Source organism: Chiloscyllium plagiosum, unplaced genomic scaffold (assembly GCF_037043375.1).
Source record: "Chiloscyllium plagiosum isolate Xiang-an unplaced genomic scaffold, Cpla_swu_hap1 HiC_scaffold_8, whole genome shotgun sequence".
Lineage (NCBI taxonomy): Eukaryota > Metazoa > Chordata > Chondrichthyes > Orectolobiformes > Hemiscylliidae > Chiloscyllium > Chiloscyllium plagiosum.
In genome coordinates this window covers 76,432,601-76,448,438 of record NW_028270146.1, presented here as the reverse complement: position 1 = coordinate 76,448,438, position 15,838 = coordinate 76,432,601, and the positions used below count along the sequence as shown (strand labels likewise).

At 40.4% G+C, this 15,838-nt stretch overlaps 1 protein-coding gene across 11 annotated transcripts in view; it reads left to right on the top strand.

Annotated features, from left to right (window-relative positions):
• Nucleotides 1–15,838, top strand: part of ryr3 (ryanodine receptor 3) — a 370,356-nt gene that overhangs the window by 162,009 nt on the left and 192,509 nt on the right. For all 11 annotated transcript variants that reach the window (XM_043697973.2, XM_043697975.2, XM_043697971.2 and 8 more), the window contains 5 exons: nt 4,077–4,282; nt 6,689–6,863; nt 9,722–9,930; nt 12,192–12,397; nt 15,603–15,672. In XM_043697973.2, coding sequence (XP_043553908.2) covers nt 4,077–4,282; nt 6,689–6,863; nt 9,722–9,930; nt 12,192–12,397; nt 15,603–15,672 — 866 coding nt within the window. The remainder of the gene's footprint in view (nt 1–4,076; nt 4,283–6,688; nt 6,864–9,721; nt 9,931–12,191; nt 12,398–15,602; nt 15,673–15,838) is intronic.

Below are 15,838 nucleotides of genomic sequence, written 5' to 3'. Positions count from 1 at the left end.
GGCTACAACACTCCACTAACCATGGAGTTAAAGATGAAGCAGTGTGATCTGACACACATCACATTGGGTACAGCCTTAATATATTTGCGAGTTGGGCATTGAAAGATCCCACACAAAGTCCCAAGTGGATTTTTGGAAGAAGCCAGTTGCATGAAGAGTTTGAGTAGATTCCACCCCATGTCTTTCAGTTCTTAAAACATTATACATTAATATGAATCAAACATTCAAGTTATTTATAACTTCACAACTTTAAAGCCCAAGCTTTTAAATAATAATATGTTATGAATCATCATTAGGAAATTCAAAAGCAGTTTTCTCCAAATGTTTATATTTGGGCACACATAGTGAGGAATGAAGGATATAATTAATCTTGGCAATTGGACTGTCACCTGCCAGTTGGAGAACTAGTGAGGAACTGTGCCACTTTCATTGAGGAAGTGCCCATCAGGTATTTCATTGGTCAGAGTCTGGCCTTACCCAGAAAGTAGGAACTTGAGCATGGAAATACTAGCTCCTGACAACTACTGACCACTGATTGGCTGACAGCTCTCCATAGTCTGTAGGTGCCACCAGAAACTCTGGCTGCACCCAGTAGAGGATTGCCAAAGGGGCAGGCCACCAGTGGGTGAGTGGGTGGGGGTTACAGAGAGGGACTGGCTGGCTTTTGGAAAAGGGGGAGTTGCACAAAAGAACAAGGAAGCAGCTCTCTCGACCTCCCCATTTCCTGCTACCTGTCAGGCAATGGGGGACTGGCAGCTGCCCAGGTTTTTCATGTGGTGACTCTCCTACTTGCTCGCTTACTTACTTAAGGGCAGCAATTAGCAGTTGGCCGAGATGGTCATGAACGGTCTTCTCACTCGGGTGGGGAGGGTCCCCATGTACTACTGTCCTGCTCAATTAAATGGAACCTGCCACCAAATTCACTGCCAAGGGAAGACAGTCAGTGCTGCCCTGTCAACATCATCTGACTGAAAACTATCCGATTAATATGAGATATTTGTATCATCGATAGGCACAGTTGAGGTGCCAGAAGACTGGAGGTTGGCTAACGTGGTGCCACTGTTTAAGAAGGATGGTAAGGACAGGCCAGGGAACTATAAACCAGTGAGCCTGACATCGGTAGTGGGCAAGTTGTTGAAGGGAATCCTGAGGGACAGGATGTACATGTATTTGGAAAGGCAAGGACTGATTATGGATAGTCAACATGGTTTTGTGCGGGGGAAATCATGTCTCACAAACTTGATTGAGTTTTTTGAGGAAGTAACAAAGAAGATTGATGAGGGCAGAGTGGTAGATGTGATCTATATGGACTTCAGTAAGGCATTTGACAAGGTTCCCCATGGGAGACTGATTAGCAAGGTTAGAATACAGGGAGAACTATCCATATGGATACAGAACTGGCTCAAAGATAGAAGACAGAGGGTGGTGGTGGAGGGTTGTTTTTCAGACTGGGGGCCTGTGACCAGTGAAGTGCCACAAGGATCAGTGCTGGGTCCTCTATTTTTTGTCATTTACACAAATGATTTGGATGCGAGCATAAGAGATATACTTAATAAGATTGCAGATGACGCCAAAATTGGAGGTGTAATAGACAGCGAAGAGATCACAATAGGATCTGGACCAGATGGACCAATGGGTTGAGAAGTGGCAGATGGAGTTTATTTCAGATAAATGTGAGGTGCTGCATTTTGGGGAAGCAAATCTTAGCAGGACTTATACATTAATGGTAAGGTCCTCGGGAGTGTTGCTGAACAAAGAGACCTTGGAGTGCAGGTTCATAGCTCCTTAAAAGTGGAGTCGCAGATAGATAGGATAGCAAAGAAGGCGTTTGGTATGCTTTCCTTTATTGGTCAGAGTATTGAGTACAAGAGTTAGGAAGTCACCTTGTGGCTGTACAGGACATTGGTTAGGCCACTGTTGGAATATTGTATGCAATTCTGGTCTCCTTCCTATCGGAAAGATGTTGTGAAAGTTGAAAGGGTTCAGAAAAGATTTACAAGGACGTTGCCAGGGTTGGAGGATCTGAGCTACAGGGAGAGGCTGAACAGGCTGGGGCTGTTTTCCCTGGAGCGCCGGAGGCTGGGGGTGACCTTATAGAGGTTTACAAAATTATGAGGGGCATGGATAGGGTAAATAGGCAAAGTCTTTTCCTTGGAGCCGGGGAGTCCAGAACTAGAGGGCATAGGTTTAGGGTGAGAGGGGAAAGATATAAAAGAGACCTATGGAGCAACCTTTTCACAAAGTGGGTAGTACGTGTATGGAATGAGTTGCCACAGGAAGTGGTGGAGGCTGGTACAATTGCAACATTTAAGAGGCATTTGGATGGGTATATGAATAGGAAGGGTTTGGAGGGTTATGGGCTGGGTGCTGGCAGGTGGGACTCGATTGGGTTGGGATATCTGGTTGGCATGGACTGGTTGGACCGAAGGGTCTGTTTCCATGCTGTACATCTCTATGACTCTATATTGAAACATATTTGAAGAAACTTGGGACATTTAAAGATTGGCAGTAAAGGTAATAAAGAGTAAAGCGGTTTACATGATGCATCATAGAATCCTTACAACACAGAAAGAGGCTATTCAGCCCATCGAGCCTGCATTGACCCTCTGAAGAGCAACCCAGCCAAACTAAGTTTCCCCCACCCTATCCCTGAATTTACCAAGGCTAATCCCTTGAGCCTGAACATCCTTGGACACTATAGAGTAATTCAGCATGGCAAATCCACCTAACCTTGCATATCTTTGGACTGTGAAAGGAAATCAGAGCACCTGAGGAAACCCATGCAGACACAGGGAGATTGTACAAATTGCACACAGATAGTGACCCAAGGCTGGAAGCGAGCCCAGGTCCCTGGTGCTGAGAGGTAGCAGTACTAACCACTGAGTCACTGTGCCAGAACTGTATGTCTGATTAATAGTATGGCCAAGAAAGCAACTTTATGAGCAGACCTAATTTTTATTTGACTCAACTTAAAATGAAAATGCAGCTGTGTTTATGTACGGAATTGAAGTCACAAATAAAATGATGCTGGCCAATTGCAGTGAAAATCTGAGATCAAGCCATATACTTAGCACCACTTGTGTGATGCTCACTTTATTGATTTCTTCATTCAGTGGGTTAGTGAGGCTGGCTGCATCTAAGTTTGAAAGAAATAAGACAAATAACAGACCATCTTGCCTGAGATCACCACCTTCAAATGCTCAGTTTGCCTTGGGGCATTGCATTGCACATCCAAAATTTAAAACATCGCCAGCTTCAATAAAAATTATGTCCACATTAATAATATTTATAAAGTTGTTTTTAGAAGAAATGTGAGTTTTATAATCCAGAATTATGACAATCCATTCCTTCAGTGCAAATGTGGTGGAATGAACTTTATTGTTGCCTCCTAAATTCTTCAAGCAGACCCATTGATATGCCTTGGATCAATAGGGCTGCTTCAGAGATTGTCACCCTGATGTGGAATATCCCGTTCTGTTCTCCTGATGTACCAAAATGATCCTTCTAGTTCTACAGAACTTTGATTGCCAAGAAAATCCAATGAAGCTGTAAGTGCAGTCAATAAAAATAATGAATCTTGTTTCTTTTAAAAAAATGCAAATATGGAACAGTTTTGGGATCTATTTCCTTTCTCTTTGAACATTTGGGGATATACACAGGCCCTGAAAAGAACCCAGACCATTCTTCAGCTCGCCAGAGTTCGGGAGCCTGGGAAGGGTATACTGGGTCACCCAGTAACTTCCCCTGACATACCTTTGATGTGTTGTGTTGAGGATATTAGTAACATTCTCAACCTACCCATGTTTACACCCATCCTAGCACCAGAACTTAATGAGGAAATCCAGCAGAATTTGGTTCCATTTCAAAAGCATGTTATCAGATAGAAAAATATTATTGGAAATGGAAATTTGTCAAGTTACGAGAGACTGAAATTTATTTAGTTTATCTGTCATTATGATGGAAGTATTCTATGTCAAAATTTTTATCTATCAATGTGTTGACATTGAAAAGTTCTTTACATGAAATGCATTTTGTCACCTCTTAAATGTGATAATTTGCCATTTTTGTATTTTAAGCCGGTGAAACAGTGGAAAAAATTAGCATTGACAAGATCCGTTTCTTCCGAGTGGAGGAGACCTATGCAGTCAAGACTGGAAAGTGGTACTTTGAGTTTGAGGCAGTGACAGCAGGAGAAATGCGTGTTGGCTGGGCAAGGCCAGCATGTAGACCTGACGTCGAACTTGGAGCTGACAGCAATGCCTTTGTATTTAATGGCTATAAGGTTTGTGATGTGCTGCTGTGGAAAACCTGTGAAGTGTGGGCAGTCAACTTACTCAAAATCTGAGGATGGCTTCAATTTTCAAAAACATGGGTACTCTCAGCAAAAAAAAAGATGCTTATTTATTTTGCAAAGTATGCTTGAAAAATATTTCTTACCCTTAATGGAAGTATTTTAAACCAAACAATTAATCATTTGAAATATTGTGACAAGAGAAACATTTTGCCAGAATCTTTTGTTGTGCACTCACCAAGACAAGTGCAAGGAAACCAAATGTCAAAACATTCACAATGTTTTATTTTACAGGAGAAATGGGTACTGATTGGTTGGCAAAACCTGATTGCTTTGCTTTCCCCAAGGCAACACCTTGGGCAAGAAGACTTGCCTTGCTAATCAGCCAGCACCTTTTTTTCTAGTAGAATATATTGCTGGATTGTTTGGAATTTTTATGAAGGATCAATTTGCTTTTTATAGCAATTTTCAAATTCAATCATTGCCAATTGATTAATCTAAAATGCTACTTGGGGTGGTCAGACATCTTGTACAGATTCTATTTAATTACAGTCAATCAAAATAATCTTTGATGTCTTCCCCAATATAGCATTACAAGTTGACAAGAATACATTTTCAGTTGCCAATGCTGAATTAACAGACAGTGGTGTGGAATAGGTACCTGTCTTATGTAAAATAAAATTACTCCCAACATATAGGCAGGTTCAGAGAACTAACAGTGTTGCTGATGGGTAGTTTGCTGTTAGGCTAGTTTTTTCTTTTCTTTGCTTCAGGATTTAAAGGCCCACAACATCTTAAAAGTGGAGAGATATTCACCCAAATGGGTTCTTTTTAACAGAGCTGAAAGGTTTCCAAACAAATGTTACCAAATGTATGCCAGAAAGGCCCCAGCTCCATTCATGTATCCGTGGGAAATCGGGGGAAAGATTGGAATAGAGCAACACATCAGTGAAAGCTGCTAATGGGTACTGAAAGGGTGTCTCAGGCATGGGACACCAGCATCCCTGATATGGACAGTCAATGATACAGTGTAAGAATCAAATATGAGAACATGTCGAGCCGCATAGGTGCATCTGAGATTCTTTTAGATCTTGTAACATTTTGCCACTGTGTAAAATGAAAATTCTCTGCCATATTTCGCTATTTGTCTCTGAGGAAGTGATGAGTTTGCTCACTCTCAAAGAAAGTTCATCCAGCACTGAAAACAACAAAATGCTGGAGATCGCAGGAGGTCAGGCAGCATCCACGGAGAGAAAGAAAGCTTGACTCGAAATGTTAGCTTGCTCTATCTCCAAGGATGAACTGCCTGACATCCAGCATTTTTTGCTTCAAGTACAGATTCCAGTGTCTGCAGTAATTTGCTCCCACAGTTCATCATAGGAGGTGTTTAATGCATCTGCATGCAGTTGAGGTCCATCAAATGTTAGTACTATCTTCAGTAGAAGAGTGGAATAGCTTGTGGCACATAAGTGACCTGATTAGCCTGTGGCCAAGGAATACTTGCATTTAAATGATGCTGTGTGTTGACTGATAACATGACATAACGTTTGAAAACCACATCTCGGCATATGAGGTGCTCCTTGGTCAGACAGAGATTTGGGCTCCCTGTGCTTGTGGGTGCTATTTGTCTGAAGTGTTACTTGCTGACCTGAAGTCCCTCTTGCTTTTTTACTTCTAAGAAGTTAAGATAGAAGGAAAATGCTAATGCAAAAGGCAGTGCAGCTTACTGAAATGAGACAAGTGGGAAAATAAATGGCCCCAGTGACTGGCACAAAGAGAGTGAAGAAATACTTGGCATTTGTGGATGAATCAGTCTGAACATGAAATCAAGATAATGGAGATAGAATCACCCTACTGTATTAAAAACTGTGTTCCCAAAAATGACACTGCTTCCACCAGAGATTAGGGCCACATTTTCCCAAACCCCTAAAAATGAATAGCACAATGGAATGAACTGGTCATTTAATAACCTGTTGTTGCAAAGACCTGTTAAGCCATTGCCATGGCCATTTAGAAATTGATTGGGTAAAACTGCTGTGTAATGCTAACTTCATATCCTATTTGTTTTTGTAATTGTGTCATAGCATTTGCAGAATACCATGACAGCAACTGTTAAGTCACATAGAAAATGTATTGGTTAAGAATTGCCTCTGGAAGGAGATCTTTACCCTACTGAAACACGCTAAAATACCATTATTTCTAATATCTAATAATTGCCCCATTGAGTAAAATTGTTTTGAATTAATGTGCATCGTTCATATTTATTCTTGTTAGAATTCAGTACAAATTCACTGAAAGTATTATGGATTAGCAACATGTGTGTTGATTGTTGAAGACTTCTAGTAATATTCATGCATATTTAATGCACTAAGAATAAGACGTCATGATCTTTTTCAGGCTCAGTGTTGGCATCAAGGTGCAGCTTACTTTGGCCGCACCTGGCAGCCTGGTGATGTAGTTGGCTGCATGATTGATCTGCATGATAAATCAATGGTATTTACTTTGAATGGAGAACTCCTCATTACGAATAGTGGCTCAGAACTCGTCTTTACAGATTTCCATATTGAAGATGGTAGGTTAATATTTGTTATTTCATTTTAACATTAACCATTTTAATTAGACATATGTGTTAGATTATCGATAGTCTTGGTATTTTTCATACCTGCATAGTACTGACCAAGTAAAAATATGAGACTTTAACTGTTTCATGGGATGATACAGGTAAAAATGTGAAGTTATTGCTGTTGTAGCTAAAATATAACAAGCATCAATTTAAAGGGCAGTATACACAAGATTTCCACACTGTAGGGATTCTGCTATGATTCTATGATAGCTTTAGACAATGAAGGCAGTTGGGTCCATTTCATCTCATCATTTGGAATATCATGGCATTGGCATTAATCTGGAATAGACTTTGATACATTAGCACTCAGCTGCTGGAAGACAGATAAAGTAAACCCAACTCCTACACAATTCCACTCTTGGTGGCCAATGCCATTTTGACAATCTGGCCTCATTTGAATTTCATCAGTGACTTGTTTGGGCACAGCAACCCAGTGATCAAAAAGATTGTCAATAGGAGCAGAAACAGGCCATTCAACCCCTCCTGCCTGCTCACCTATTCAGTAATATGCCTGATCTTATTTGTGTTTAGCATATCACATTCCCATCTGCACCCAATAACCTTAATCTGCCTCTGTCCTAAAAACATTCAATGGTCCTGTTTCCAGTAAAATTTGAGGCAGAGTTTCAAGGTCACACAGACTTTTGAGGGTTTAAACAAATGTTCTCTTCCTCTTAGCACAACACCTAATTAGCATCCTAGTTCTGGACTCGCCCATGAGAGAAAATATCCTTCCACATCCAAGTCCAGGCAATCCTGCCTACTGTATTCCCTTGCCGCCTTCACTCACAGTCACATACCCCCAACCCCAACCCCTAAGCAAATCACAAAATCCTGTCCTAATGGATGCAATAGCCTCCTGGTAAAAAGAATCCAGGTAACGTTCCCTTCCCTGATGAGTTGGTAATCTGGGAATTTCTCTGTGGAACCCAGCTAATTCTGGAAGGCTTAGTTTGGGAGGGGGAGTGTGGGGTTCAGGCATTCCCAAGGAAGGGCCCCAGCAGTTGGTAATTGGACGCGCCGTTTCTTCTGGGGTAAGCAAGAAGCGGCTTTACTGAAGACAACTAATGCTGGAGATCCCAGGGGGTCAGGCAGCATCCATGGAGCAAGAGCAAGCTAACATTTCGAGGCTAGATGACTCTTCATCAGAGCTAAAGTAAAGTGTGGAGGGGACAGCATTCATGCTATATTTGGTGGGGGAGCACTGGGGGTTGGGTGCCGATATTGATAGTTCAGGTTAAGTGATCGGAATGTGAGAATGGCAGAACAATGGTATATCTCCTGCCACACTTGAAAGGATAGTAAGTGGAATAGGGAGAGGAGAGGATACGATAACAAGGTAATAAGAACGGGAAGGAATGGTCACAATTTAACGGTAGTGTACTCAAAATATTTGTGAATGGCTTGCAATAAGGACCTCTTGACTACACCACCATAACTAGTGATGAGAGGAGCTTGCTTTAAAATTGCCTTGGAATCTGATTGCTATCACAAGTTGCTGACTTGCTGTGTTTGTTGAAGGAGTTTGGGTCATCTATTGCACATCAAAATCACAGAAACCCGAATCAGGGAGAAAATTGTTTTATTGATTTCTGTGCATCTGTGTTAAGGCTAAGAGCCCTTGCTTTTAAAATCATTGCAATAAAGTTAGGAATAACTTGGCTGTTTTGCTGTGTGGTGCATCTAGGGTCTTGATATTACCACTTTGTGATCAAAAGTTTTTTATGCAATACCAAGTATATATGCTTCACTTGTCACTTACAAGTATTTGACTGTTTTATTTTGCAGAAGAAAGTGAGGACTGCAGATGCTGGAGATCCGAGCTGAAAATGTGTTGCTGGAAAAGCGCAGCAGGTCAGGCAGCATCCAAGGAGCAGGAGAATCGACGTTTCAGGCATGAGTCCTTCTTCAGGAGCCCTTTCCTGAAGAAGGGCTCATGCCCGAAATATCGATTCTCCTGCTCCTTGGCTGCTGCCTGACCTGCTGCGCTTTTCTAGCAACACATTTTCAGCTCTGTTTTATTTTGCATTAAATTACATCCCATAAATGAGGATTAAATTAGACCACAAAGAGGTTTCCTTGTCTTTCATCAAAGCAATGTTGGTACAGAAATAAACCAAACCAAGAAATTGTGATTTGTTTTAGATAGACCCTACGTGACTTAGAGGAGATCTTGAGGTGCAGTTGATAGAGCCTCTGCTTCTTAGCCAGCATCTCCCAGGTTCGAGTCCCACCTCAGTACTTGATGAACAAGTCTGGTTCATAATATGGCCAAACATTTTGAGTTGTATACACAACACTTTTCACTGTATTTTATAACAAGATACACATGACAATAAATAAACCAAATCAAATTAAATCAAATCCTTCCAAAATATGTTAGTGGCAGGTGATGAGAGCATTTGAGATTTTGGATCACGTATGTGATGGAAAGAAAGTTGGAGTCTCTACTATATCTAGCCATCACTCTAGACTACTATACGCTGATAAAAATGCACGTTCCCACAGCAACTCAGAGTCCCTGAGTGAACTGTAACCATGTGACTCACTTCAACTCTCACTCTATGTAATGTGGAGGGGATATCCTGGGTATTCGTCATTTTTATCAAATCCTGAATATTTCATGTTGATCTAGGTTATCATGCTTAATAATCATCAGCACAGGTTTATTTTATTATGGACAATGTAACATGCCATGTACCCTTCTGTCATGACAATCTAAATTTTGATACATGTATTCTCTTATTTAATAGCTGTCTCAACAAACCAATATAAAATATGATTTTGGTTTCCTCCCATAACTCTAGGTTTCATCCCAATTTGTTGTCTGGGCCTGTCTCAGATAGCCCGCATGAATTTCGGAGAGGATGCCACCACTTTCAAGTACTATACAATGTGTGGTTTACAAGAAGGTTATGAACCTTTTGCAGTTAACATGAATCGTGATGTCGCTATGTGGTTCAGTAAGCGATTACCTCAGTTTGTTCCTGTACCAAGAGATCACAACCATATTGAGGTAAGTTAGAAACGGTGACTAAACTCTACATCCATGCATTGAAAATGATATTGGCTTACGCACACTATGTTGTTTTCATAGGAGAATGAAAGTAAAGATAAACCCCCAAGTCCATTCTAAACTGCAGCATGCTGCTGTACAGAGGGACCTGGGTGTCCTTGTGCATGAATCACAAGAGGTTTGTTTAAAGGTGCAATTAAGAAGACAATTGGAGTATTGTCCTTCATTGGTAGAGGGATGGAGTTTAAAAACAGGGAGGTTATGCTGCAACTGTATAGGGTGCTGATAAGGCCACACCTGGATTACTGCATGCAGTTTTAGTCTCCTTACTTGAGAAATGATGTACTGGCACTGGAGGTGCGCGGAGGAGGTTGACTAGGTTGATTCCAGAGAGGGATGGCTTTTGAGGAGAGATTGAATAGACAGTATTCATTAGAATTTAGAAGAATAAAGAGAGATCATTTAGAAACACACACAGTTATGAAGGGAATAGATAAAATAGAAGGAGCGAGGTTGTTTCCACTGGTGGGTGAAACTAGAATTAGAGGGCACAGCCCGAAAGTAAAGGGGAGCAGATTTAGGATTACGTTGAGGAGGAACGTCTTCACCCCAAGGGTTGTAAATCTGTGAAATTCCCTGCCCAGTGAAGCAGGTGAGGCTACCTCTCGAATGTTATTAAGGCAAAGATTAATTTTTGAACAGTAAAGGAATTAAGGGTAATGATGAGAAGGCAGGTAGGTGAAGCTGAGTCCACAGAAAAATCAGCCATGATCTTACTGAATGGTGGAGCAGGCTACACCCTACTCCTGCTCCTATTTCTTATGCTTTTATGTAAACCTGGGAATTCAGAGGAATTGCACAATCTGTGTACGTAATTAAATTAAAATATTCAGAATCCATTGTGATTGTAACTGATTAGTCGCTCACTTTAAAGCAATGATTTTGATTACAGAACATGTCTGTGACACCGACTGTGGAAAATTATTAAGCTGTGCCCTTATTAGTAAATAGATTATTCTCAGGGGGGCAAGTCATTTAGAGGAGTTCAAATGTTGGAAGGGTATTCATTGCTTTTCATCTTTGCAATTGGTTCTTTTCATTATTGTAACAGATTTCTAATTTCTGAAGTTTCAGCTATTTGAAACCTTCTGGGAATCATGTTGTAATGTTTGTGGTGCACTTTTTACAATTCCTTTGGAATGCATGCCTCTGGCTATACCATATATTATTTCTAACTTTAATGAAAATAACAGAATTGTGCTGCTTTTTTCATGTGCACAGAGTTTGGTAATCCAGTAATTGAGAGCACCAGGAATTTAATAGACTTTAAAAATATTAATCTGAAGCTTTAGTGCATTGTATTGGTACAGTTAATTATAACTATAATGGATGTAAGTTGCTATAGTTTTCTGATGCAATGGCTCGAATCCCTGCCACTACCTCGAAGCTCCACATTTAAATGCAACCCAGGACTTGAAGACTGGGGAAGCTAAGTGTATAATGTGGCCTAACGGGTCAAATTGCAAATTCTTCCAACACTATTGGCAAGTGGGAAAAGCAGAAGAGCTTTCTGGTCAGCCAAGAGATGGAAAAAAACAATGAATTCTCTGCTTCCACTTTTATGGACTACAATATGCACGGTAAAAGTGTAGATTGCCACAGTACTTTGAACTCCCTAAATGAAATGTAACGCACCAATACAAGATTATTGTGAAGATCCATTTAGACAATACAAGTTAACTTACAATCTTTTGCTTATAGTGTTATTAAGCTGCTGTTAGCATCTCAATATTAAACCTACCATTGAAGATTGGGTAGGGCAGTTGAAAATGTGAAAACTAGTAACAAAAACAACTCCAACCCGACTTGAAAATGCACCATTATCCCATCAGTGTTGTCGGGTTGAAATCCTGAATGCCTTCCCTATAACAGCACTATGGGCTGTACCTATACCAAATGTTCTATGGGTGGTTCAAGATGGCAGCACACTATCACCTCTCAATTGAAATTGGAGATGGGCAATGAATGCTGTCTTGGCCCATGAATGAATAATAGAAAAAAGCCATTGTGCCTGCTTATTGCCTTAATGGCTTTTGAATGTCTCTTCACGGTGAGCTGGGATAATATTCTAAGATGTTTAAATCGGGTTGCCCCTGTGCAAATGTGACTAATTTTAATTTATTATGTAAATTATAATAAAACTTTAATGTTGCATTTTTTTGATAGAGACCTTACATTAATAACTAAAATCCAAATTACAGGTAACAAGGATTGATGGGACTGTTGACAGTCCACCCTGTTTAAAAGTCAATCACAAAACCTTTGGCACTCAAAACTGCATTACTGAAATGACATACTACCGTTTGAGTATGCCTGTTGAGTTCCATGCAGTGTCTAAACATGAAGGCATTCCACATGATGATGGACTTCAAAATGCGGAAACATTATCAGGAAAACCGAAACAAAGGTGAGCTCTCCTCAATCGAGGAAGGTATTTTATACAGGGTAGAAGCTTACACGTCTGATTGTATTGGCTTGTTTCCAGAAATATTTGATTGCAAGGTACGCGCATGCACTATTCCTCACATTATAGCAATTAACCGCAGATTTTTAATAGGTCGTCGACCTCGCAAAGGCAAATGCCTGTATTAACATTGCATTCTCAAAGTGCATAAAATAATGTACAACTAATGGATTACGTTCAATTTGTGCAGATAAATGCATGAGCCAATTTTGCAGACAGCGAGATTGCCAAATAACAGTTGGCGCAAACAAGCAGGTTATATGTTTGGCGAATTTAATTGATATAGAGATGTTGACTCGCACCTGTGGGTCACTCACTGCTTTTCTTCAGGTAGTTCCATGAGAGGTAAACCCATGTGAGCTGTCACTGCCTCATTTTAAGTCAGTGGAAAGAAAATCTGGTGTGATCCACATTCAGTGCAGATCCATTGCTGCCCATGTTGGTCCACGCTAAAGTTGAATCTCATCCCTAGACCTACGAACAACATGGAATCCCCTTGGTACTACATGGAAATGTCAGTTTAGATTTTGTGCTCTACAACAGGACTTTCCCTATTAGTTTCAGGACGCCAACGCCAAATCAAGTTGGAGTCAGAAATGCAAGCTCTCTGGAGAGCAGACATTTGCTGTGATTTATCATGAGTTGACTGATGAGTGGACAAGCTTGCCATCTAAGGACATCAGGAGTGCTCTTGAAACTGGTCAATAGGGACCCCTTCAGCACTGATGTAGCAGGCGCTGCCTTATCAAACAAGTAAGCGAGACAGTGTATTCACATTCCAGTTTTCTAAAGTGTTGAATAAAAATTAGACTAAGCACAGGGGTCACTGCCTGTTGCTGCAGCTAAAGTCAAGCCAGTGAAAAAGGACACAAAAAAAGAAACACAAATCTGCAGATGCTGGAAATCTGAAACAAAAACCAAAATTGCTGGAGAAACTCAGAAGATCTGGCAGCATCAGTGGAGAGAAAGCAGAATCTGGTGACCCTTCTTCAGAAAGACCTCAAAACTTGAGTAGAACATTGGATCTACAAGAGGCTATCCCTGGGCAGTTGGGTTGTTCGATAATAATCCACACCAACACAGCACCAGTTACCCAGATGCAAACTTGGAATTCTCAATCAAACTCGGACATTAGGTTTTAATTGGTCTTTACATAGCCTTAATTAGTTACCTGCCACATACAGGCAGGTGGCCTTGTTGCACCTCGGATTGTTGTAAGAAATCATTTCAGTCAGGGTGTGAAATTCCATGTCTGTCAACTTTCATGTTTGTCCTTTAGCAAGGTGCAAAAATTCAGCCCCAAGTCAACACTGAGAATTAAGCCCACACCTTTCTGATCTGGAAGCAAAATATTATCGATGGACCTGACAACCGTAGATATTTACTATTGTGTGTGATAAATTTATTTGATGTGACTAAACAAGTCAAGCTAGTAATGCTATGGCTGGACCCCATACAAGATTCCCTGATTCCCAGCTGAGGAGAGAAATACTGGGACCCTTTCTTTATTCCCTTCACAGCACCAGGGTCCCAGGTTTGATTCCAGCCTCTGGCAACTGTCTGTGTGGAGTTTGCAACATTCTCCCCGTGTCTGCGTGGGTTTGCTCTGGGTGCTCCGGTTTCCTCCCACAATCCAAAGATGTGCAGATCAGGTGAATTGGCCATGCTAAATTGCCCATTGCGTTAGGTGCATTAGTCAGGGGGAAATGGTTCTGGGTGGGTTACTCTTCAGAGGGTTGGTGTGGACTTGTTGGGCCAAAGGGCCTGTTTCCACGCTGTAGGGAATCTAAACTAATTCAAATACCGTCCTTTATTTGTCACAACAAGGTCAAATTATTACAAAAAGTCCTTTTCCTCATGGATACCTTTCCCAATTCCAATGTGCATATATTTTGAAAGAAGCCAATTTAACCAGGCTTTCCTGACTTAAAGAAATGAAGCACATGTACACACAGATTAAAGATGAGAAGTGAATTAAAAAGGAACAAAAAAGATTTCCAATTCAGTCTTTTGTTTATGGGGAGTGGATGGGGAAACGTAATTGTTAAATTATGTGATTTCAGTGGCATTTGAGAGATGTTGAGTAGTTGTTTTAGAAATTCTGGGTTCTGCAAAATCACTGGGAAGTGTTGTCTATTTTCATGGTCAACAGTGGGTATTGACTGGCAACTTGAGAGAGAGAGTGAGTGAGGGACATTCAGTTCTTTTTCTCTTTACCTGAAAGCAGAGAGGTATCTAATAGATGTTCTTCAACATTAACCTTTACAGCACTAGAAAACCAGATTAGGGCATATACCAGAGGTTAAGTTGGTTTTTAACTACTCTTTGCTATTGCAAGCAGGGGCAAACACAGACATGTCTTTCACTCAGACTGCTTTTCCTTTACTTCAGATTTTGCCCACACTCTGGGTCTGTGGTGGTGGTTTAGGATTTTCCATTCTATGTCTTTATTTGAGCCATTTCTCTAAGACTCGTTGGTAACTTTCCAGGGGCAACATTCCATCACCCGTCCTGAGGCTGGTTGTAATTAATGCCGGAGTTTTTCTGCAGTTGCTGATTTGCATTTTTAGCCATCTCTGGTGTTCATATTGTTTCTTTGAAAACCAAACACGTGTTACTGAAAAGTTCAATATACCTGTTTATAATTCAGGGCTGCCATCTATAGTCATAACAGTTGTCAAACCCAGAATCAATTTCACCAAATGATCTGTTGATAATCTACTAAAAGATGATAATGATAATCTAATAAATTATTTGAATTGAGTTACTGGGGCTCATTAAAGTGGCAAAAAAAAACATTTTGTAGAAATAAATGATGGTTGTCTCCCAAGCCCTGTGTGCTTTATAATTTAAAAATCAAGTGCATGGGGAAGTGAATTCAAAGTAGATTTTCTGTGAACAAAGCTAACAGTCACGTTGTTCTGCACTTTCAAATAAACTATAACCTTTTCTATTGAAAATTCATATTTTCAGTCCCAAGTTCTGTAATTTATTTAATGTTTCGTTAATAATTTGAATACAATATGATCTGTGTACTTCCACTTCTTAAGCAATTAGTACATTTTTGGACTGCAATTCTTTTTTAACACACTCTGGTTTCCAATAAACTCTTGAAGGTTATTGATGACGCTTGTTGCTTTGCTTGTAGGGGTGCAAAGCTGAGTCGTGATATTCCTGGAGGTAGAGATAGTCAAGAGGCTGTTAGAAAATCAACAATGGTAATGTGCAAATCATTAAAGATCAGTATTTTCTGTTTAACATTTTGCATGAGAATAGGAACTTAATACCCATTGAATACTTGAGTATTGCATATAACATATATACATAGAAATATTCAGAAAGCCCACCCCTTCATTCCCAGAAAGTTTACTTGTACAGTTTTTT